This window comes from Procambarus clarkii, chromosome 41 (assembly GCF_040958095.1).
Source record: "Procambarus clarkii isolate CNS0578487 chromosome 41, FALCON_Pclarkii_2.0, whole genome shotgun sequence".
In the NCBI taxonomy this organism is placed as follows: Eukaryota; Metazoa; Arthropoda; class Malacostraca; order Decapoda; family Cambaridae; genus Procambarus; species Procambarus clarkii.
The window spans coordinates 13,658,303-13,681,752 of NC_091190.1; the positions used below are offsets into that span (position 1 = coordinate 13,658,303).

The following is a 23,450-nucleotide window of genomic DNA, read 5'->3' on the forward strand; positions in this document are numbered from 1 at the left end:
GCTTCCGTTTGTCAAAACTTGCAGAGTAATATGTGCCGTCATATGTGGGACTCTGGTCGGATAGAGAAATCTCCATTTTTCCTTTTTCTCATAGCCTGGTGGTGGTGAGGGAAATAACACTAATAGCATAGTGAGGTGAAAATGTCACTGTCCTAGCTGTTGTGAAGCCATGTGCCTTGGGGTAAGCAGAACATTGCCTGAGGAAACAGCAGAGTGGCTTGCTTAAACTGGAGCCTTTAATTCACTCTCAAACACATGTATCTTTAATTTGCAGGCCTCGAAGAAGAAATGGTGAAGTGTCTTTACCAAAGAATAAGTTTACGTATGATCCAGAGGAGCATGTGCATGGTCTTCTCCCTCCACCGTGTTACTGCCGCAAGTGGTTACGAGAGAGACACATTGATTTTGTGTTGCCTTATGATCTTTGGTGGCTTCATGAACACAACATGCTGCCTGGGAGGGATCTTGTTCCATCCTGGAATTTCAAAAAAATCAAGTCAAGTAAGATTTATTTTTTCTTAAATGTCAGATTCCCGAATGGTTAGAAATACAGAACTTTTAATGTTGTAATATAGCGTTTGTCTCTGGCAAATAGCTTTTGTGTTGATTAACTTTCATGTGTCAAAGGGCTGGGCACTATTCCTTCTCTATCTTCATATCCCAGCTCCTATTCTGGCCTCACATCTTTTTCATGTGCTATTATAGCCATACTGGCCTAGTGTATTCTCCTAGTAATTATTTTTATATTGTGTAAAGATATATTTTTCATGCCATAATTACAGCATGGATTTTGTGTGTTATTGTGTATTTTGGCCCAAGACTGGAACATCAAGAGGGAGTGTTGGTCAATAGCACACCATGATATTGTATAAGACAGTATTTTGTGCTCTAATAATAGAGATGGTGTCCTAGCATTGTTACCAGAGGAATGGAATTTGAGAAGATCAGATATACCCAAAAGGTTACTGTATAATATATAGAAAGAGTATGGTGTTCAGCACATAAGATATACAGTCAGCATTTTGTGGATCTGAGAGATTTGTGATTGCCTTCTCTCCAGACCAAATCATTAGGGATATTAGTAAGACCACTACATTTCTATGTAAATTATGCCAAACTTTCACGTGGTAAAGAAAATTGGAAAGAGGGGCAGAAGGGAAAAGGTCCTTGTACTTGGTGGTAAAGATTACTTTATGAGTTGCCTGAATATTCTGCCAGAATATTTAGGCAGGTTTCCTGTGCATTAAAAACTCTTAGCCATATACTTTTCAATGTGAAAAATACAGTTAATATCTTTTGCTTAAAAGTTCATTGTAGACATAAATCTACAAGTCCAAGCTCAGATAAAAGCACTGTACTCTAGGGCACAGTCCTTGCACCACTGCTTTTTCTCACTCATGTCAGATAGAGAGAAAATATGCAAGTCACAGCTTCGTGTCAACTTTTGTAGACGATATAAAAATTGACATAAAAATTACTTTTGTAGATGACATTGAAAAACTACAAGCTGATATTAATGAAGTTTTTGATTAAACACCTTTTGCCTACACTCACCCTCACCCACACTCCGTCATACTCACTCCTAGCCATACTTACACTCACCCACACATGGGCGCCCCCAAAAATCAAGAAACACTGATGAAGAAAAATATCAGAAATCGTTCATTATAGAATAGTTAGGGACTGGAATACATTTGTGGAGAAAGTCATATGTGCCAAAACTACCACTAGTTAATGTCTGATGACATTTTTGAAGAAGACAGGACACCATGAGTATAACTCTTATGCTATAACTGCAATGTCAAAAGTACACACACGTGCATACATCTAGGATGACCTAGACAAACTAAAGGAATGGTCCAACAAATGGTCCAGGGCTAGTAAAGTTGAACCCAAGTAAATGTAAAGTAATGAAACTAGGCAGAGGAAATAGGAGACCAGACACATAATACCGAATGGGAGATATAATCCTTCATGAAACGGACAGAGAGAGAGATCTTGGAGTTGATATCACGCCAAACCTGCCTCCTGAAACCTGAAGCCTACATCAAAACAATAACATCAGCAGTGTATGCAAGGCTGGATAACATCAGAACTGCCTTCAGAAATCGTTCAGAACCATGTATACAACATATGTAAGACTAATCCTGGAGTATGCGACCCCAGCATAGTCTGTACCTTATCAAGCACAAGACGAAGCTGAAAAAAGTTCGGAGGTACAGTATGTCACTAGGCTAGTCGAAGAACTAAGACTGCATGAGTTACAAGGAAAGGCTGTGTGAACTGCACCTCACATTGCTGGAAGACAGAAGAGCTCGGGGTGACATGATCACCACATACAAAATTCTCAAGGGAATTGACAGGGTAGACCAGGATGGATTATTTAACACTGAGAGGTACATGCACAAAGCGACATGGGTGAAAGCCTGAGTACCCAAATGAGCCACAGAGACATTAGAAAGAATGCTGTCAGTGTCAGAGTGGTTAGTAAATGGAATGCACTAAGAAGTGATGTGGTGGAGGTTAATTTCATACAGTTTCAAATGTAGATATGATAGAGCTCGAGAAGCTCAGGAATCTGTACACCTAGTAGATTGACTGTTGAGAGGCGGTACCAAAGAGCCGAAGCTCAAGTCCCCTGCAAGCACAACTAGGTGAGTACACACGTGTGCTGCACATTTGTACCACTTGTGTGTGGCCTTTTAATAATTGATCTTCACCTTTACCTTGCTGATTTTGAGCCTAAGCTATTTATATCATGATGTGCAAGGCATTATCCAGCAACAATCAAGTCTTCAAACTCCTCTCCTTAACTCTAGCTGCATTATTTGGACACTTGATTAAATACAAATACAGTAGTCGTTCGTTGCGATACTGTACTTGACTTTCATTCACGCGTGGAAAACTTTTACTTTATGCTGAGAACATGCCTAGGCATTTGGCTTTTAAAATCTACCGAGGACAAAGCAAGAACTCAAGCAGAAATGCCACATAAAGAGGCGAGGCCACTGGACCCAATACGTTCTACCCTCCACACTCCTTTTTTTCTGCAGTAATTAAGGTATGTAATATTACTTTATACATGCATTATTAGTGATTAATAATCTATTGAAATTCAAGTTGATTGTAATACTTTGTACATAATGATTTATGGGTATTTATATTTTTGTGTTTGTAAAATATTTTTGTTTCATTCTAGAATCATCCAGCCATACTATCAGTTCCAGTGCCAACAATAGAGCGAAGAGGAGAAAGATTTTTTTAGTTAATGAAATCTTACAACAAATAGATAAGTTGACACCCAACCCACATACAATATCTGAAAATAAAGCCCAGACAATGTTTCAGGACCTTCCTGGTCCATTATCAAGTCTTGTCAACAAATAGACAAGTCTTCTTATTATTCAGATAAGGATTCAGAATGGGTTCAGGCTGGTAGAAATGGTGATGCGAGTGACATCAGCTTTCCACCACCTCACGAAGCTACATTCCTAACATAGATCATAGTGAAAAATGTGTGAAAGAACCAGTAAAGTTAAAGATGTGTATGATTTTTATAGGTAAAATTGAAGTAAAGGTATTGATCAATATATACCATACTAATGCTTCGAATACCTTTACCCCGAATTCAACATATAAAATTATTGCTGAGCAAGATGATGAGTGTACAAACACAATCATAGGAGAGAAAGGTGTATTACCAGAGACATCAGTCTCAACACCAACATTGGCATTTGGTTTCACTAAAAGAATTTAAAACTTTTCTTGTTCTTTTGTTTGCCTTCTTGTTCTTATTGTTCTTTTTCTGTGTTTTCTTTATTCTTATTGTTCTTTTTCTGTGTTTTCTTTATTCTTTTTTTCTTATTTTTCTTTTCTTATTTTCTTTTCCTCCTCCTCCCTCAATAGGTTCTAATTGATTCATGCATGTCTACATTTCGGCAAAATGTGTAATGGGGATAAAAGAACAAACAGCTGTAGGCTGAACATCATACGTCAAAATTTGAAGAAAAATGCCCAGAAACTGTCAACTCACATGGGACCAGACTGTCATTTCCATTAAATGATAAAATAATGGTGTGATCCCTGTGGGGTGTCTCAAGGGATCATATATGTTTATAGTTGAAAGTGTATATAGGTAAGAATGGTACAGCTACAGAACTGGAGACTCTTAGATTACAAAGTACTGTACAAAGAAACTTGATCACAGTTTGAAAATAACAGCCATATTGAATTTATGGATAATTCTAATTCAAGTATTTTCTTGTACAATATGGTTAGGCAGGCAAACATAATGATCGTTACTCTTGGTAGAGGGCATATTACCATAGATATACAATACTGAGAAGTAAACCATATTGTCCTTTTCCCTGGGAAGACTTGGGTAAGGTGAATATTCTGTCAACAGCAAAGCACTAGGACTGTTGGCATAACTAATGTCCAGGTCAAGTTCAAGAAGTTTATGGGTGGTGTAAATCAATTTGATCCCTTATACTCAGTCTAATCTTCAGCAAACAGCACTGAAATGGTATTGCGTAATTCAAACTTCGCCTTCATCCACAAACCTAACCAAAAAGAAACAAAGGAATTCACAATAAAAATTAAACCAAAGGCCTTCCAACGCAGAGGAAATTCATCGCTTGTTTTATGGATTCGCCAAAAGATCATGTAGCAGATACACAAAGGGGATACTGGACTTTTGCATCATTGGCTCATTGATTAATGGAATGACATTTGAGGACAGTTTGCAGATAAGAAGCAAAGACTTTCTTGCATTTTCATTGTATACTACTAGCATAGGTCTACTGAAAAGAATATTAAATGCTAAAGAAACATACAAGTTATTTATGAAAGAATTGTTCCAGAGCTAACCCAAGTGTGTAGATCCCGATTTTGAAGCATCTTAGCACAATAAGAGTACAGAAACTTACGCGAGTGCCCAGAAGTTAATTGAACTGTTTAAGTGTAAGTGAAGCTCAAGAATTTCTGTTCATATGTACAGAAATTCAGGAGACCTGGTTAGAGACCGGGCCGGAGGGACGTTGATTCCCAAGATCAACGCAAGGTATGGTATGTAGTCAAGTCTTGTTAGGAAACATTATCTCAGGAAATTTATAGAATTATTATATTACCATAGTCTTTTATTTTATATAATAACCTTTCAGTTTATCCCAGAGTATTATTAATATTATCTACTTAATGTACTGTTATGGTTACAAACAAATTACTGTGTGTATGAAGGCAGTGTTGCTTGTTTTTTACCTAACACACTATACATTAGTAGTGTAGTGTCAGCTTTGTCTTTGTCCAAGTTATGCATGTTTCTGAAATAGTTAAGGATTGGTATTGATAATTGTTGGCCATTATAACATTTTATAATTAGTTAATTTTTTAATGATTGTCAATGCTATATATGGAAAATGCAGTTTATTCTCCATTTAATACAGCAATAAAAATGGATAAAACCAATAAATATATGGTAAAATAAACAGTTGTGTTTTTGGCACCTAAATTACAGTTGCATTAAGTGAATGTATTACCTATGCCTAGGGGATACTTAAGGCCTGCTACCTTATTCAGTTACTTTGACCATATTTTCTATTAAAAAAGAAAAAAACTTTTTTTTTTTTTTACTATAAATTTAATTAAAATTGCAAATATCATATGCAGTTAGTGTTTTCTTAAAATAATTTTAATTTAAAAAGGCTGTTATACAAATTGAACCCCCATTTTTACCCTAGATGGAAATTCTGGCAAAACTTAAGTCGGTGAAAGAGTTAATTTAGATATCCCTTACATCCTTGCAGAATCTATTTAGATAGTATTCGGTCAATTCAATTATTGATGGAGTGGTGGTAGTGTTAAAGATGTGTGTCCTGAGCTTTTCATAGCTCTTGGTGTTGTAGCCTTACCAACAGTTAGTCTTTGTGTACCATCTCTATTGGCATGTAGCCGGTCGGTCGAGCGGACAGCACGCTGGACTTGTGATCCTGTGGTCCTGGGTTCGATCCCAGGCGCCGGCGAGAAACAATGGGCAGAGTTTCTTTCACCCTATGCCCCTGTTACCTAGCAGTAAAATAGGTACCTGGGTGTTAGTCAGCTGTCACGGGCTGCTTCCTGGGGGTGGAGGCCTGGTCAAGAACCGGGCCACAGGGACACTAAAAAGCCCCGAAATCATCTCAAGATAACCTCAAGATGTAGTATAGCTGAAATATGTTTTTGCTATCTTTATGTAGCCCATCATCAAAACAAAGGGCCAGCAGGTGAATGATGTGCATACAAGATATGGACAATCCCAGTCAGGTAATAGTCTGTGTTTTATTTTTTTTTACTCCTGTCAGATTGATTGATGCTTTGTCTAAAGATGTGTCTCGTTCACTTTCAACTTGTAGTGTTAACATCCCCTAAATCGTGCAGTGTTCATGCAGTGCACATTAGCAAAAATCTGGTGGTATCAGGAGTTTGTTGTGCAGCACAAATATGAATGCTTTGACTTCAGGCTCCAAACAAATTATTATTTTACCAATTTCCCACATATACTCTATGCAACTTGTATATAATATAATGAAGATTAAGGCTGTCAAAAGGATTTAATAAACAATAACTCTCTACTTTTTATTTGACAGGAAATTTAATACCCGTTACCCTATTATAAAACCACCGTATACAGCCTACATACATAACAGCACTGCATACCATAATCATTGGTGTTAACATATTTACCTCACCAACATTATATACTACCATCACAAACACCACATACTACAACCATCATCATCACATGTTATACCCACATTCCACCACCAATACCACACCACCAATGCCACATACTACTGCCACCACATGTCACAAACCTCACATTCCATCACGTACCATCAGCACATGCTGCCACCACCATATCCCATTACCACTGCCACATAAACCACAAACTACCAATATAGAAAGCACAAAAAGAAACTTGAAAAGGCATGGAGATTTGCAGTAAGGCTAGTACCGATAGCACATTTGAGTGAACGAAGCTACGATTTGTTCTGATTTGTCTGATTCGTAATATCAGTGTAGCTGATGTGCTTAATTACGATGTAATAGAATTTATTTAAGATGTGTGCCTAATTACTATGTAGTATGTACAGTACAATCTGTTTGAGATAGGTGCTTCATTATTTTTTTAATCTTTCCAGATGTGTATTATGATGTCAAGCCAAATCACGATTATGAACTTCAAGCATGCAACTGCAAGCGCCCAGTCAAACCTGGAGAACGTGGCTGTGGTGATGACTGCATCAACAAGATGATGCTCATTGAGTGTTCATCTCAGACGTGCCCTATTGCAGATTCCTGTGGTAATCAGCCAATCCAAAGACACGAATACAAAACATGTCTCCAACGTTTTATGACTCCAAACAAAGGTTGGGGCATTAAGGCAACGCATGAGATCAAAGCTGGGACCTTTATAATGGAATATGTTGGAGAAGTGGTTAGTGAGAAAGAGTTTAAACTGAGAATGCAAACTAAATATGCCAATGATACTCATCACTATTGTTTAAATCTTGACAGAGGGATGGTAATTGATGGTCATAGGATGGGAGGAGATTGCCGATTTGTGAATCATTCGTGTGATCCTAACTGTGAAATGCAAAAGTGGTATGTTAATGGCCAGTACCGAATGGCTTTGTTTGCTTTAAAGGATATTGAAGAAGGAGCTGAACTGACATATGACTATAATTTCTCCCTCTTTAACCCTGCTGAAGGACAAGAATGTAAGTGTGGATCAGAAAACTGTCGTGGAGTTATTGGTGCTAAAAGTCAGAGAGTTAATGGCTTTCTCGATGATAAGAAGAAGGCTCCTAAGAAGGATATGGGAAAGAAACGCAAGCGTGGTGCAACTGCTGAAGCAGATAATAATTACATTCCCCGTCCACATTTTACACCAATCAAGCCACTGTCACACCAGCAACAACTATTCATTTTGACTCACAGGTGTTTTCTTATTCGTAATTTGGAAAAAGTTAAAAAGTCCAGAGATCGCTTAAGTCGATGTGCTGAGAAAAAGCATGAAGAAGTTTTAGATGACCCTGATGAACCTAGTACTCGAGTTGAGAAATTTCTCACACATTTCACTGCTCTGAATACTGCCAGGTCAGTTAAAACACGACGTCTTGCTCAAGCTGAAGATGACCCTGAAATGACTCGATTAGCCAAACTAGCTCAGATTTTCAAAGATATTTTTGATAAACTCGTTGCATCTAGAGATAGCAATGACAAACCTTTGGCTACTCCATTTATGACATTACCATCTAAAAAAAAGTATCCTACATATTACATAAGAGTAGGTGAACCCATTGATTTAGCTCTTGTAGAAAAAAACATTCTTACAGGCCATTACATTACTGCAGAATCATTTGACCGTGATGTTATGCGCCTTTTTGCTAACAATCTTAGATTTTTTGGGCGAAACACAGAAGTAGGTCAGATGGCTGTCGGTTTGAGGCGGGTGTACAGTGAGTGCAAATTACAATTCAAACCCCTACTAGAAGAAGTGTTGGGAGAAGATGCACTTCCACCTGCATTTGCTAATTCCAGTCCTAATGAAGAGTTTGAGGATGAAGATGTAATTAGATGTGTGTGCAACTTACACCGTGATGAAGGAGTCATGATACAGTGTGAGAGGTGTTTGGTGTGGCAGCACTGCGACTGCATGGGTGTGACTGACTCTCCTGACCACTACCTGTGTGAGGAGTGTTCCCCACGCCTCATCTCCCCTGAGGTTCCCATGAACCCTCAGCCTCCAGATGCTCCTAGGGATCACAAATACTTCATAACCCTGCTAAGGGACAACCTACAGGTTAAACAAGGTAGGTGGAATTGTTAAACAACCTTGTTTTCTTATTATCTTATCTTATTTTCAACTCCTTATTTTCCCTATTGGTTTAAATCTGCCATATGTCTTTGACACTCTGGTCTGTATTATAATTATATAAAATCCTCCCGTGGCAAATGATCTGCATTTTCAGTGTACCGAATAGCACTGGACACTTACTTTCTTGTCCTTTATTATGAAGCACAAATATATGGAAAGCACAAGGAAATTATATTCCTGAAAGTAGTAGAATATTTCTTTGTAAAGTTCTAAATTATTAAATTAAATACTGAGAGTGTTGTACTTGAACTTGCAAGGGGAAAATATAGTTATAGGGGTAACATTTGCCTCTTAGGCCTACCTTGAAGATAGTAATAAGCACACATGACAAATACAATCTAAAGTTATGAGAGTGCAGTTGGATATCATAAGTGGCTTTATTAAATGTGCTTTTTAAATCTAAAACCTAAATGTAATCTTGTTCTTCTTAGGTGACAGTGTTTATATTCTTCGTGATCGGCCACAGCAGAAGTCAGGTGAAAGAAGACAGCCAGCTTACCGCCTTGTCAAAGACATCAAACCTCATGATCTATTAATATTCAAGATAGAAAATCTGTGGATTGATGAAAAGTATGTACTATTTCCATTTGAGATTTTCCTTAGAAGAGTAATTAACAATAACAAATAATTCTCTTATCACTGGTATTTATACCTGTCACTTTTTACTGTACATGTTCTGTAGAGAGTGTGTGTGTGTGTGTGTGTGCATATACCCTGTATATCATACCTAGTAGCCAGAATTGCACTACTTGGCCTAGTATGTAAGGCCCAATTTGCCTGACAAGCAGAGTGATTTTCGTTATTTTCAAATAATTATTTTCAGATTGGCTCATTTGAATTAATATATATTAAGAACTTGAATTACTCTCTTAGGTTATGTTTGATCAAATTTCAATTAGTTATGACTCAAATTAAAAAATAATCGAAGTATATGTAATGTAATTGAAAGCTTTTATCATTCCATAAGAAAATTTATTTAAGTATATAATTTCAGGACAATTTGGTTTGTTAGGCAATAACAAAATAAGAATAAAGCAAATTTTCAGACTGTAAGGATAACCTTGAATTGATTAATATAAAGTGACAATCACTTAAACTATATTCATGAATTACGCTATCTGTCCCATGTGATAGCACAATCATTGCTGAACAGTTTGGTGTGAAAAGGCATAGGATGCCAAAACTGCCCGTAGTTTAAAGGCATTATATGACAGAGTTCTAGGAAACCGGAACATCATGAGCATAGCTCTCATCTCGTTACCTTGAGATACCTTGAAATGATTTCGGGGCTAAGTGTCCCCACGGCTTGGTCTTCAACCAGGCCTCCTCTTTGCTGGACTGGTCAACCAGGCTGTAGGACGCGGCTGCTTGCAGCCTGACGTATGAGTCACAGCCTGGTTGATCAGGTAACCTTTGGAGGTGCTTGACTTCAAGTTCAAGTTCTCTCTTGAACACTGTGAGGGGTCGGCCAGCTATGCCCCTTATGTGTCGTGGAAGCGTGTTGAACAGTCTCGGGCCTCTGATGTTGATAAGACTTCTCTCTCAGAGTACCTATTGCACTTTTTCATTTGGTGAAAATTTGGCACCTTTGGTGAAACTTAAAAGAATTAAAAAATTCACCTATGGGGAAAATTTGGCACCTCGTAACTACATTTAGATAATAACTCTTTGGTAATTTCACTTGTCACCACCACAACATGCTCTTCACCCAGCGTGTTCTCACGAGCGTTCCCAACGTCAAGAAACTGTTGTACTGAAGTGCCTTATCCTACCCTACAAGAGGACTTATGAACAGAAAATGGGACATTGTAAATTTTGCGAGCCGCTATCATGTTCTAGTACAACAGTTTCTGTCCTTAGAGAAGTATACAGTACATCAAAATGTGACATACTATTAGGAGGCTGGGTTGCTTCACCACCATGACACACTCGTACAAGTAATCTGTCACCTTAGTAGTTCTGTGTATACATTGGATGGAGAGAGGTCAAGTATAAGCCACAGTATATAGGCCAAATATGAATAATTGGAGTATAGGTATTTCAGTTTTATTATATACAGATGATGCAGCTCTTTTAACAATGTGATGGAGAGTTATACAGATCAACTGAAAGTGTTATTTACATGTGAGAGATAACATAATTCCACATAAGAATGCTGGACAAAAGATAGTGGGGAGAAAATGAAAGTCTGGGTGTTAAATAAATAAGGGTGGTTAAGCGTTAGATCTGGTTGATATTTTAAGTACTGGGATGTGTGAGTGATGAAAAATAAATGTGTAATAGAATTGAGTGTTAGATAAGTCAGGACAGAAACATGGCTGGTGCAATGAAAGCCTGATTTGAAAAATATATAGAACTGAATGCAGCATACTGGGTGATTGCTAGTGCTATTTGTCAGTTTGTTTATCTGGTTTGTGTCCAAAAATAATATCTATGCCTATTCAAATTTTTGGGACCCTTCATACTTGATAGCACGAAGTAATATAATTGGTTTATGTATGTTAATTGCTACACACTGTACTGTTGTTAACAAGGCCGTTATTCATCACAGGGGAGACAAATTTGCATTCGGACATCATTACTTACGGCCACATGAAACATTCCACGAACCCTGGCGTAAGTTTTTCCCAAATGAAGTCATCCGTTCACCATTGTGTGAAATCTTACCCTTGGATATGGTAATAAACCATTGCTGGGTACTGGATCTCAATAGCTACTGTAGGGGGCGTCCCATTGGAGCTCAAGAAGATCACGTATATGTATGCGAGTATCGAGTGGATAAAGGTGCCAGAGTCTTCTCCAAGATCAGCAAACCAAAGTACCCTATCTGCATCAAGCCATATGCCTTCATTACCTTTCCAGAGAGACTAAGACCACAACGAACATACACTGTAAGTGCATTGATTTGTTTATTTTTCCTTCTGTTTGTGTTAATACCTAATGGTAATAGCCTTATTGTAATTAAAGGTAGAGGGCTATACTGGTGGTGGTCTATCTTTATGAATTTTATCAAATGCGGTCTTAAAATTAGTGGTAGTTTTGACATATACAACCTTCTCCTAATTTTGACCTTCTCCTAATTATGTTTCATCCCTTATCTACCTATTAAAAAAAATATATAATATTCCATTTACATCAGTGTTCTTGAAGTTGTCCCCTGTGTCCTCATGTTCTGTTTGGGGAAGGCAATAAGATGTCTACATTATCAACTTTTTCCTAGTTAGTCGTGGTCTAGTCGCTAGAAGCGTGTGTGTGGGAACATCCACTGCATAGGTTCGAACCCTCATCACAGCTCCTACGGATTTTCTCATTGATGCAGTCACGTTAGTGTGATTATTCTGTGTGTGTACTTTTTCCTATGTTGTCATTTTTTTATATCAAGTGATCATCTTTCCACATTATCTTTTATCTTCCAATTTAGGAAGGTATTTTTTCTTTGTCATATTATCCATACTAAAATATCCTCATCTTTATATCTGCTGAAAATTCCTTAGACTCCCATTCACCCTTCCCAGGTGTTCCAACTTGTAAAGCAGTCATATGTGTGGAACCCTGTCAGCAGTTTTTCTTGGGAGGAAACTCTCCCCTTCAGTAGTTCCCCAAGCCTAACTCTGGTACAGTACTACCAAGTCTTAGCCCAGTATACTAGACTTCTTGAGACCCATCTGTCACCTACCATGATGCACAACCAGAATCTGGCTCGCTCTCCAAGGTAAGGGGAGCAGGGAATCAGAGGTCAACCACAAAACTTGCAAAAACTCACCAGAAAGCATTGGTGCAGCAAAACAAGTGACTGCTTGAGGGAAATTAGGCATCCTTAGGTGAACAAGGCAATTGATCATTGCCATGGGGGTAAATACTCTGATGCACCAGACCAAGTCATCCAAGGTCTCGTTCAGTCTGCCTCTCACTCTTCCACATAGTGTATCTCGTCTATGACCTGTAACCTGGATGTATTCAAGAGGCACTAGGACAGGTTTTTGCAAGAAGTGCTGGACCAACTAGGCTGTAGTGGATATGTGGGCCTGGGGGCTGCTCCAAGCAACAGCCTGTTGGATCAAGTTATCACAAGTCGAGCATGGCCCCAGGCTGGGCTCGGGGAGTAGAAGAACTCCCGAAACCCTCTCCAGGTACGCTCTAGGTAGCTTCTGCTGGGTCCATCGACGGCTTGTCGCTTTCAGCTAAGTGGTGATGGCTTTCCCTGGAACATTTTTCTCCACTGGGGACCATTTATTTATTTGCTTTTGTTTATGGTTCATGATTTTTTTATAGACCATATGCTCTAGCAGTCTACAGTATTTGGCTCTGACAGTGTGCTGGGATGTCTTACCTTGGGTCAGCTTGCATTTCCCCATACTCTGACTAGGAATACCTGCTCTGAAGAGTTCTGGGCTCCTTCATCTTATGAGTTGACTCCTGTTGACTCCCCTCACTTCTAGGAAGTGCACAAGATTTATTCTACTTTGTGGAGCCTGTTACAGTGTCTTCTCACTTGTAAAACAAATAGCATTGAGAATTATGTTCTTGTGCATGTTGGAGACCTGCCTGTCATGCTGTTCCTGCTCATGTGGTTGTTAGAAAGCTTGAGCTGTTGCTTAGGGTACACTTCAGTTGTGAATGTGAAAGTTGTGATCCATGGATGCTTATGCCTTCCCTCACCAAGTATTCACCTCAGTTAGGTGTTTGCTTCACCTGTGCTCAGCCCATCTGTCTGCCTGTGTGATGTTTTAGGTGGCCAGTGTCTTGTTGCTCTGTACGGCTTATTGTCTGGTTTATGTTTTCAGCTGGGTTGTTTTGGCTTCCACATCAGAGTCCACACCTGGCTTTGCAGTGTGCAATGATTTACCAGTGAGGGAGAGGGAGAGTAATCATCCGTATAAGCATCCTCCCATTACACAACTTTACGTCTTTTACCAACACCACCACCTGCCTTTAGCATAAATTCTTCCATCACCAACTCCACCTCCTTCACCTTGCCACCCTTATTCCCTTATTACTCCTACCGCTACTTTATCACTGCAACAGTGCCACTACACACCTTCGTCCAGAATGCACCAAGATACCCCATTCCTCTACTCCAGTCACACTCGTCCCATCATCTGCCATTTACCTTCCTTTCCTTCCCACAAATTCTACCCACCTGTTCTGTCAATCAATTTCTCTTTCTCTTGTGTTTATAAAAATATGTAGAGGAATACATACTGCATTATTTGTATTGTGAGATATTCAATAACATTCTTAGTTAGTTGTGACTGAAACACATCCAGTTTTATTTTTGTCTACATTGATGTCTTTAATATCTACAAGATACTGTATCTTTTTCAGCCACATGAAGTGATATCAAACAGTAGAGGCCGTAGCGGAAGCAGTGGGGGCTCTAAAGAATGTCGTGGAGGTTCAGAAGAACGTGGAAGCAGTAACAGCAGCTATTCAAGCAGTGGCAACAGTAATAACAGCTGTTCTAGTTCTGCTAACACTGCGGCCACTACCAGTTCCACTACAACTACAAAGCCCTGTTCTGCTAACAACACTACTATTACCACTAGTCAAAGTGATACTACCAGTAACAGCAATGGGGGAGGCAGCAGCAGCAGCAGCAGAAGCAGCAGATCTCGAGACCGAGGGGTTCCGCCTCCACCTGATGAGATAGATGACCACACCCCACTGGCTACTGTAAGAGCTGAGGCCAGGGCACAAAAGGCATGTGATAGCTGGCACCCAACCACCCCTGGCTTTTCTTGGGTTAAGCTCCTCACACCAAAGCTGAAAGACATAGCAACTTTCAATAAGAAAATAACATCAGCTTGATGTTTGGAGCATGCCTTTATTTTTACTGATTTTCTGTGGCTTTCTTTTATTTTTTTTTACTTTTTGCATGAGGTCTTTGGTGTGCCTTTTTTGTTTTTATTTAAAATCTTATGTCTTCTGTATGTGCCACAGAAAATCAGATACAATGAATAATTTTGTATCATTCATTAAGAAAAATCAATCTAGCTTTAACTATTTTTCATCAAAGGTACTTTAGTAACATTGCATTGCATAACATTGCATAAATTAATTAAATTAACGGTAAAGTCATAAATTTGTTTAAGCTTCAATTATTTGCAAAATTGTAACAAAATACAGAACTAGAAGAGGATGCTTCTTCCCCAGTAGGACTACAGCATGCCCCCTTGCTTGGGAATGCTAAAAGCCTGTTTGCTTGTCTCGCTTCCACTCCCCATCTGTAAAAAATTTTTGTTTAGTAGTTTAGCAACTTTTTAGTTGTTGTTGTTTGATAAACTAGCAACCACAAATAATGCTTCTGTGTGCACCTTGGAGTCGGCATGTAAATACAGATTTGGGAAGATGAAACAGCTCGTCAGGACTGTGTTTGAGGAGATGGGGGGGAAAAAAACCCTCAAATTGACCACATTTGAAATTTGGAGTATATTAACAGGTCATGTTAGGGAATCTAGAGCTTATGTAAAGAAACCTGAGAAAGCTAATTCTTAATTGTTCTCAGACAAGTATCAAATGTTCAAAATTAATGCCAAATTTGCAAGAATGTTGCATTATGTGACCATGGTGTTGGTGGTACTGAATTGTGGTGATGTCGCGACCATTTGGCCTGAGATGGTTTACCATTGATAGGAACAGGAAGTTTCCTTTTCCCCCTCCACCCCCACCAGGCATTGTCTGTTTGGGAAACCTTGATAAGCCAAAAGGCTTCGTGTTCCCATCGATGGGAAACCTTCTCGGCACAGATGGTCATCACATCGCCACATATCAATACCGCCAACACCATAGTCACATTATGCAAGGTTAACATAGCTCCGTTTTGATATTAATACGTTATTGTTTTCATTTTTTGTCTTTATAATAAAATAAAGGCCTGTGTAAGTTAAAAGTTTAAATATTCATGAAAGTTTTTTTTACTTATTTAGATACAGTACTTTAAATAAAAATATCATCTATTATGCCAGTATCATGTAAACATTTATATATAAGAGGTATAATGATGCATATAAACAATGGCACCTCAAAATCTGAGCCATGTTCTGAACATGATCCATATTTGTACACAATCCAGTTTTTCAAATAAGTTACCATTTTTTACTAGCCTCTTTATCAGCAAATTTGTCAGAGTTTTCTAGTAGTAAATGATAGAGTACAGGTTTTACACATTTAGAAAAAATAATATACCATATAAACAATTATTTTCTTTTCATATAAATAACAAATATGCTACAAAAATACATAAACATGGTCATAGTTCTGTCATGCTGTCTGTTACGCTTATGCAACCCTAAACTGGCTATTAAGCCGTTAGTGGCCATGGTTCATGCCATTCTTTTAGCTTCTGACCCTGAATTCTGTACCACGAACACCTGCCTCTAGGCTAAGATGCTACTGTAGGCCACTAGTAAATAACATTATGCAAATAATCATACTTCTGAGGGTTCAGTTGGTAATTATCATTACTGCTCTCCCTTGTACTCTCAGACTCCATGATCTGCTTCCTTTGCTTTTTAGTAAGATATAATACTAGTACCAACACCATAATCTGCCAACTAGCTAATCTGGCCCACATTAACCTGACATTCCAGGTAAGAATAAAATCTTGACAAGTGTTCTATTGTCGTTTTATTAGGGCAGGCCAGATCAGCGAGTTTAGTGTTTTACAGATACATGTATATGCAAAAAACAAGAAAACAATGTATTAGTGGCACAATGTAAGCCATTTGTGTGTGAAAGCATGTGTGAAATTGTGTGACATTGGGTTTGTGAAAGTATGTACAATGTGTGTGTGTTTGAAATTGTGTGTGCATGTGTAAGGTGTTAAAATGTGTGTAATTATGTAAGGAATTATATGATAAGATTTATTCTCCTGGTGTCTAGTTTTTTCCATATTCTTTGTCATATTATCATTTTAAAGCTTCCTATGGTTTTGGCATCCACCTCCCTCTTATCCAAATTATTTCAACCGTTCATATTCCTGTTCGTAGTAGAGAATTTCAATAAATTTTTTGGCCACCTTTGTTTTCTTAGCTTGAATTTATAACTTCTTGTTCTTGAAGCTGCAGATGTCAAATGCAGATGTCTTGTCAACTTTGTCAGGATTTTGTATGTGGTGATCATATCTTTTATTCTATCTACTAGGTTTGTCATATTTAATGCCTCCAGCCTGTCCTGATAGATCTTTTTAACATCTGGAAACCATTTAGTAGCATGTTTCTCACTTTCTCTATTTTGTTGATGTTCTTCTTGAGAAATGGACATCACACAACTGTTACATATTCTAATTTTGGCCTCTCATATACCATAAACAATTCAATTAATATTTCCACATCCATGAGTTTAAAAGCGATTTTCACATTTGTAAATGTTACATAAGCTTCGTATACAATATCACTGATGTGATCCTATGGTGACACTTTCATATTGATTAGATCTCTCTAGCACAGTGCTCTAACATTTATCTTTGTCAAAATATACTTTGTAGTCACAATGTTTGTAATCATTTTTCCGTGAAGTGAGCCAGTGTGTACACCAGAAGCATTAAATTTTAAACTGTCAACTACAAAATTTAGTTATTGTTCTTACAAAGTATTTTTTCTCTCATTTGGTTGATGATACATTAGCCACATTAAGACAACATTTAACTTTATAGCATCAAAAGTAACTTAAAAAATCAAATTATGAGCTTATACAGTCAACAAGACCCGTAATGGAACACTGCATCATTTTCTAAGTTTGTTAGTCCTTTAAAATTCTAGTAAATTTATATTTTTTCTTCATGAAAGGTGGACAAACATGACCTAACATAAGGCTTACCCTTCCATTTATCTTTCTTTCTCTTTCCTTTTCTTTCTCTCTTCTCTCTTTTTTTTCTGTTCGTTGTTTTCTCTTACGTTCCCTTACTATCCTCTTCTTATTCCTATTACTATCTCCTTCTCATTCGGTGGTTATAATAGGCACTGCCTCGTATTGGGCCAATAAGCCCTCTGCAGTTCTTATTCCTACTACTATCCCCTCTACTACACCTTACTTTGCTCCTCACCTCTCTTGCCTATTTATTGCCTGCATCTATTTCCTCATCACACGGGAGACATCTCCCGTCACGCAGGGTGCAGTCGCACCTCCACAGATCTCCAGTACCATCTATTGATACTAAAAATGGCTCAAAAGGGCCACCACTTATGGGCTATTCATGCCCAAGCCACCTTTTGGGTGGCTTAATCTTCTCTCTCTCTCTCTCTCTTCCTCATCACAATTGACTTGAGAATGGTCCAGGACGGACCAAAATGTCGTCGTCCCTTCACCTTCTAGTGTGTGGTCTCGTCAATTATTCCTGTATCCATATAAAAAGGTCTTAAGTATGATTAATCATGTCTTTGCCAAAAAAACTTGAAAGAAAATTTCTGGAAGTCACACCTTGGAGAAAAACGAAAATAGGGTATGTTGAGAGAAGGGAGGAGAAATATACAGTAACCAAAGGTGATGCATCTCCAGTTCAAGAAATAAAGTACCAAAAAACAAAGAACCCCCTTTGGAACCCAGCCACTTCATACGAAGCTAAGAGGCGGTCAACGGCTGCAGACGAAGTAAACATCTACAGGACCAAATGAACAAAAACCCCTGTATCTGAAAGAGAACAGAAAGCTTCCCAGCCTTATAGCCAAAAGCTAATGCTGACAGAAACTCCACGTCAAAGAAAAGATCCCAGAGCAAAGCGGACACAGAAATGAGAAGACGAAAGTAAATGAGGAAACTGAGGAGGTTCCAGAGAAGTAGCAGGCTGAAGGTGAGAAAGCCACTTGACAACTTCCAAAATGATGGAGATGAAATATTAACGTTTAAAGTTAAAGTGGCTCCTCCGTCGTCAACTGAGAGGATGTGACAGTTGACAATCGGGCATGACAGGAAACCCAGCAGCTATGAGTGTAATGAATGCCTCTATCTAATGGAAGCTTTGCTGGCTTCCTGTAAACTGCTGATTATTTTGGTGGTGATGTACTGGAAACAAGGTAGTGATTGAGGTTCTTACAGTGAGATTTAGATGGTGGTGGTGGTGGTTTGCCATTTGAGTGAGGAGTGGAGGTGACTAGTGAGTGGTGCTGGAAAAGCCCAGATAAAGGATTTCCATGGGAATTTGCTTTCTATTTACAATAACACCCCCGACTCCTGCTTATTTTTACCAAGAAAGTTGTGGCAAATATTTAGATAAATAAGGTGTCAGTATTCTGGTACTTGACTTTTGACCTCTTTCTGTATGCCTATTTTCTGGCAATTATGCACCTTGACAAAAATAGAACTGAAAATTATATTTAATCATGGGGTAAAGATCATATGCTTTGGAAATACTCTAATTTCTATAAAAGTAATCTGAAAATTTGCATATATTGTACCGATGTATTTTATATTCCATATTTTAATGAAGTTGTCTTTTCCACAGCGTGCCAAGAAACGTGTGCGAGTGAACAGTGTAGCAACAAAACTTCTTAGTCAACTTCCAGCAAAAGGAGCAATAGACCTGAGCTATTTACTAGAGAACAACAAAAGGCAGCGCAAAAAAACTGCAGCTTTCACCTCCTGAGATTGGCTCATAGGCTGGAACGGCCACCTTACACTCAAAGAAATGGAGGGCCAAGTGTAAAGAATTATACTATTATAATTAATTTAATTAATTTTAAAATTGTTAATACATAAAATTGCTTATATATATATATATATATATATATATATATATATATATATATATATATATATATATATATATATATATATATATATTATATATATATATAATATATATATATATTTATATATATTATATATTTATATTATATATATATCCACACAGATTGGCAGACAGATAACACTCTGTATTGAAAATTAGATTTTGGATAAATTTCTTAATTAATAAAGTGTCGTACCAGCCTTCTGGGATTTTGGATATTCAAAGATTTTTTTTGTGTGGTTTGCCCATCACAGTTTTGCCAACAAGGGTGTGACCTGTCTGCTAAGTTTGGGTCAAGAATTTTACCTGAAGCGCAAAACTGATGTTCACTGATCTGAGAGGATGTGTTAGAAATGAATATAACTAAGTTACTTGGTTATCACTAAGGTCAGTGCTTATACATACTGGAATTGTAATGTCACTTTTTTTTTTTTTTTTATTAAATACTTGAGATTCCTATTATTTATATTTTGTGTCGGTGATTGCAGATAGTAATGGAGCTAATTGCTCTGGGACATTAATGTGTGTTTCCCTTTCTGTACAATAATATGTCTATGAATGTTTGTATTTATCTGTTGGTTAGGAATCCTCTTAGTAACTGGGGACTCTGCCCATGTGAGAGTAAAGGGAAATGTAAAAGACATGCAAACAAATTTTTGTTCAGCTATATGTTAAGAAAATGTTTTGCACACTGTAAAAGAAAGGGAACACTTGAGTCCCCTAAAAAATGTTGTAATGTATTTAAAAATTACAAAATAATTCAGAGAATGATTTATGGGGCCAAAGCTTTAGAAGTGACAGCTTTGTATTCTTTTTTGTAAATATACTGTAATAGAGAATTGAAGATAAGAAACTTGAAGCAAGAAATATTAGGGTTAGATTATGAAATTGAAGAACAAAATAATTATCAGACACTACAGATCTGACAAGGAAACTTATTCTTAGAAATTCCTATGGAATACTATCTAGTATATAGAAATGATCAAATTGGTCTTATAGCATGGATGGTGATTTAACCTCAAAATTTGTGACCTACTGTTTTTTAGTATAATGGAGTTCTAGCTGTTTAGTGATTCATAATGTGTTGTGAGACCCTCTGGCCTGGAAATATTCTGATAGCTACTGTTGGCAACCTTGCCTTTTTTTTTATGCAGCTGTATATATTTTTTTTATGAAATTTAAGACTTTATATCCTTAATAGTACAATATCATTTTTATTATTTATTAAAAAGAAAGTGATGATAATGAAACCTGTATGCAGATGCAACATATAGTTTAGTTACATTAACAGAAAAAACTGAGAACACAGGCAAATGGCTATTATGGAAGAGGCAGCTAATGGACGAGTTTAGTGAGTAACACGTGGGCACAAAATTTCACATGGTGGTCTGAGGAAGGCTTTTGTTTTAGCCTCTTTTGTACTACTACTACTACTACTTCTTAACCAGAATATGCCATAGATATTATGAAGAATTACTACTGTACTTACTGATCTCTTATGTAAGTTCAGCACAATAACAATGTTTAAACACATAGAAATTAAGAATTCATGGCTGTAAGTTATCCAGTTATATAAATGTACCACTTGTGTAGATATATAGCTGTAAGAAGGTACAGTACAAAGATTTTTTTATTTTATTTTTTTTATACTAGTGTGTATTAAACTTGAGAGCATGCTTTTCTTTAGGGTAACTAGTCATTGGACGAATTGCCATGCATTTGGTCGATCCTTCCATCATCCCTGTGTACAAGCAGAGAAATGAAACTTGTTATTGATTTGATGCAAATCTCAGTATCAGATACTGAATCCACATGCAAGAGTATATAATACTCGAATGTACACTTTCATACCTGTAAATTAAGACAACAAATCAAAATTTTTATAAAACCTTAGAAAAGGATGGATTTTGTAGTAGATGTTTAATCTATGATAGTAAGTACAAGGATTTTTAAGTTATTTGATTGAGATTTTTAATATATACTTTTAATAATGAATTTTACACTAAGTCAGATTTCTGGTTTCTCTCAAGTATCTGTAAATATTGTTTGACTGGAGAGCAAGAAAGTGACTGAATGCTGTGCATTGTTGTGTGTAACATAGAAGGAATATTTTTATAAGAATATCCGGCAGCTCTTTTTGTTCATGTCATTGTTATGGTGTCATACACCCTTTGCTGTTTCCCTCATGTTGTGTTTATGTTTGTCTACATATCACCTGGCAAGATAAGAACCACCTCCCCCCACCCACCCAAAAAAAATATTTGCACAAAAACCATTTGGAGATTTGTCTATCTTTGCTTTCCCTAAAGTCAGATGGCAAGTAGCCTCTTCCTCCCAGGTGAATAGTTTGTTTTTGAGTCCGGAAGACTAGAGATGGGGAGGCACTTTTTTGTAGGGGTTATCAAGAAATAATTGATTACAATAATTTACCAAAGATTTACAAAAAAATTGCAGATGTTTTGTTTACTAAATTGTATCTGTGTACAATGAATTGAAGTTGTTTTAATAAGTGTCTTTATGGTAAAGATTAATATTGTAGTGCTTTGACAGAAAGTGCATGTACAGAAGTTGAAATTATAATTATTGTATAAAACAGTTGCTTAATGTACAGATCCCATTGCATAAACTATTTTGATGCGTGCATTCCAAGTGTTCCTCCCCTACTAAATCCAGGCTGATGATAGTGCATATTTGTAGATATATGATGTATCAAATGAGTGAGAGATTTTGCTACTGTTTGGATGTTGTTTATTCTTTGTATTGGAACATTGGCAGAAAATGCCTGTTTCTTTGTCTGCGTTACCGTGTCCTGCTCCATTGTTCACTCTTACCGTAGTGTCTCCCAACATTTTCTCATGACTCACAATAGAATTAAGCAACTGCAACAGTACCATTAGTTCAGAAAGCTTTTTGCCAGTTAATTGCTGTTGACAGATGTTGTGCATGGTTCACACTGTGTTTATACATGTAACATTTGTTCAGTAGCATGGACCATAGTTAATGTTGGTGGTAGTTGTGTTGGCCCATTTACTGTGGCGGTAACTTGGTGCCACTTATGCTTGCCACTCGTCTAACTATGGTTCTTCCTCTTACCTAAGCAATTTACAATTTTGCCCCTAGTTATACTTATTTGTTGGGAGTTCCTCTGTGTCGTAGATTTTTAAAGTTTATGTTATTCAATCCATGTACAAGTGGCGGGAAGGTGCATACCCCTATCAATTACAAAACAAATCTTACTTTCACTGTCCTATAATATGAATGAATACTGCAGTTCACAAAAAATTTCCATGACAATAGCCCAATATGCATCTTCCCTTATCTCAGGACATAATGTTCATTTGTACATAACCATGAAATTCATCTCAGAATAAATTATAATTTTAATTTCTGCCTTCTCTATCCTGATAGATATTTGTAATTAATTAAAGGAGATGGTAATAGATTCATGATATATAGTTAACAAATAATTGTGATAAAATAAATAAGATAATAAGTAATCAAGATGATTAAAAATGTAGAGAGACAGTTTAAGAGAAACGTTTTTACATTTGATACCACCAAATTTTTGTGCACAGTAAGATATATTATTTGAAGAACAAATTTTTGTTTCTCCAAGATACCTTGTATACTAAGAATTGTATCAATAGTATGAAGGTAGTTCATTTTACAGTATTCACAATCATTACCTTTTTTCCACTTTCATGGGGGTGGAAGGGCTTCAGTCTGGAGAAAATAAGGCAAATAATATAATAAAAAAGTTATAAATATTAAATAATAAAATATTAAAAATATAACTCGTCCATTCATTAT

At 37.1% G+C, this 23,450-nt stretch overlaps 1 protein-coding gene across 1 annotated transcript in view; it reads left to right on the top strand.

The window, feature by feature from the left end:
• ash1 (histone-lysine N-methyltransferase ash1) overlaps window positions 1-23,024 on the top strand; it is a 35,719-nt gene extending 12,695 nt beyond the window's left edge. Inside the window, exons 6-11 of the mRNA XM_069339143.1 lie at window positions 275-501; window positions 7,179-8,852; window positions 9,349-9,487; window positions 11,469-11,808; window positions 14,243-14,617; window positions 19,356-23,024. Coding sequence (XP_069195244.1) covers window positions 275-501; window positions 7,179-8,852; window positions 9,349-9,487; window positions 11,469-11,808; window positions 14,243-14,617; window positions 19,356-19,496 — 2,896 coding nt within the window. The 3' untranslated portion in view covers window positions 19,497-23,024. The remainder of the gene's footprint in view (window positions 1-274; window positions 502-7,178; window positions 8,853-9,348; window positions 9,488-11,468; window positions 11,809-14,242; window positions 14,618-19,355) is intronic.
• Window positions 23,025-23,450: the final 426 nt, after the last annotated feature.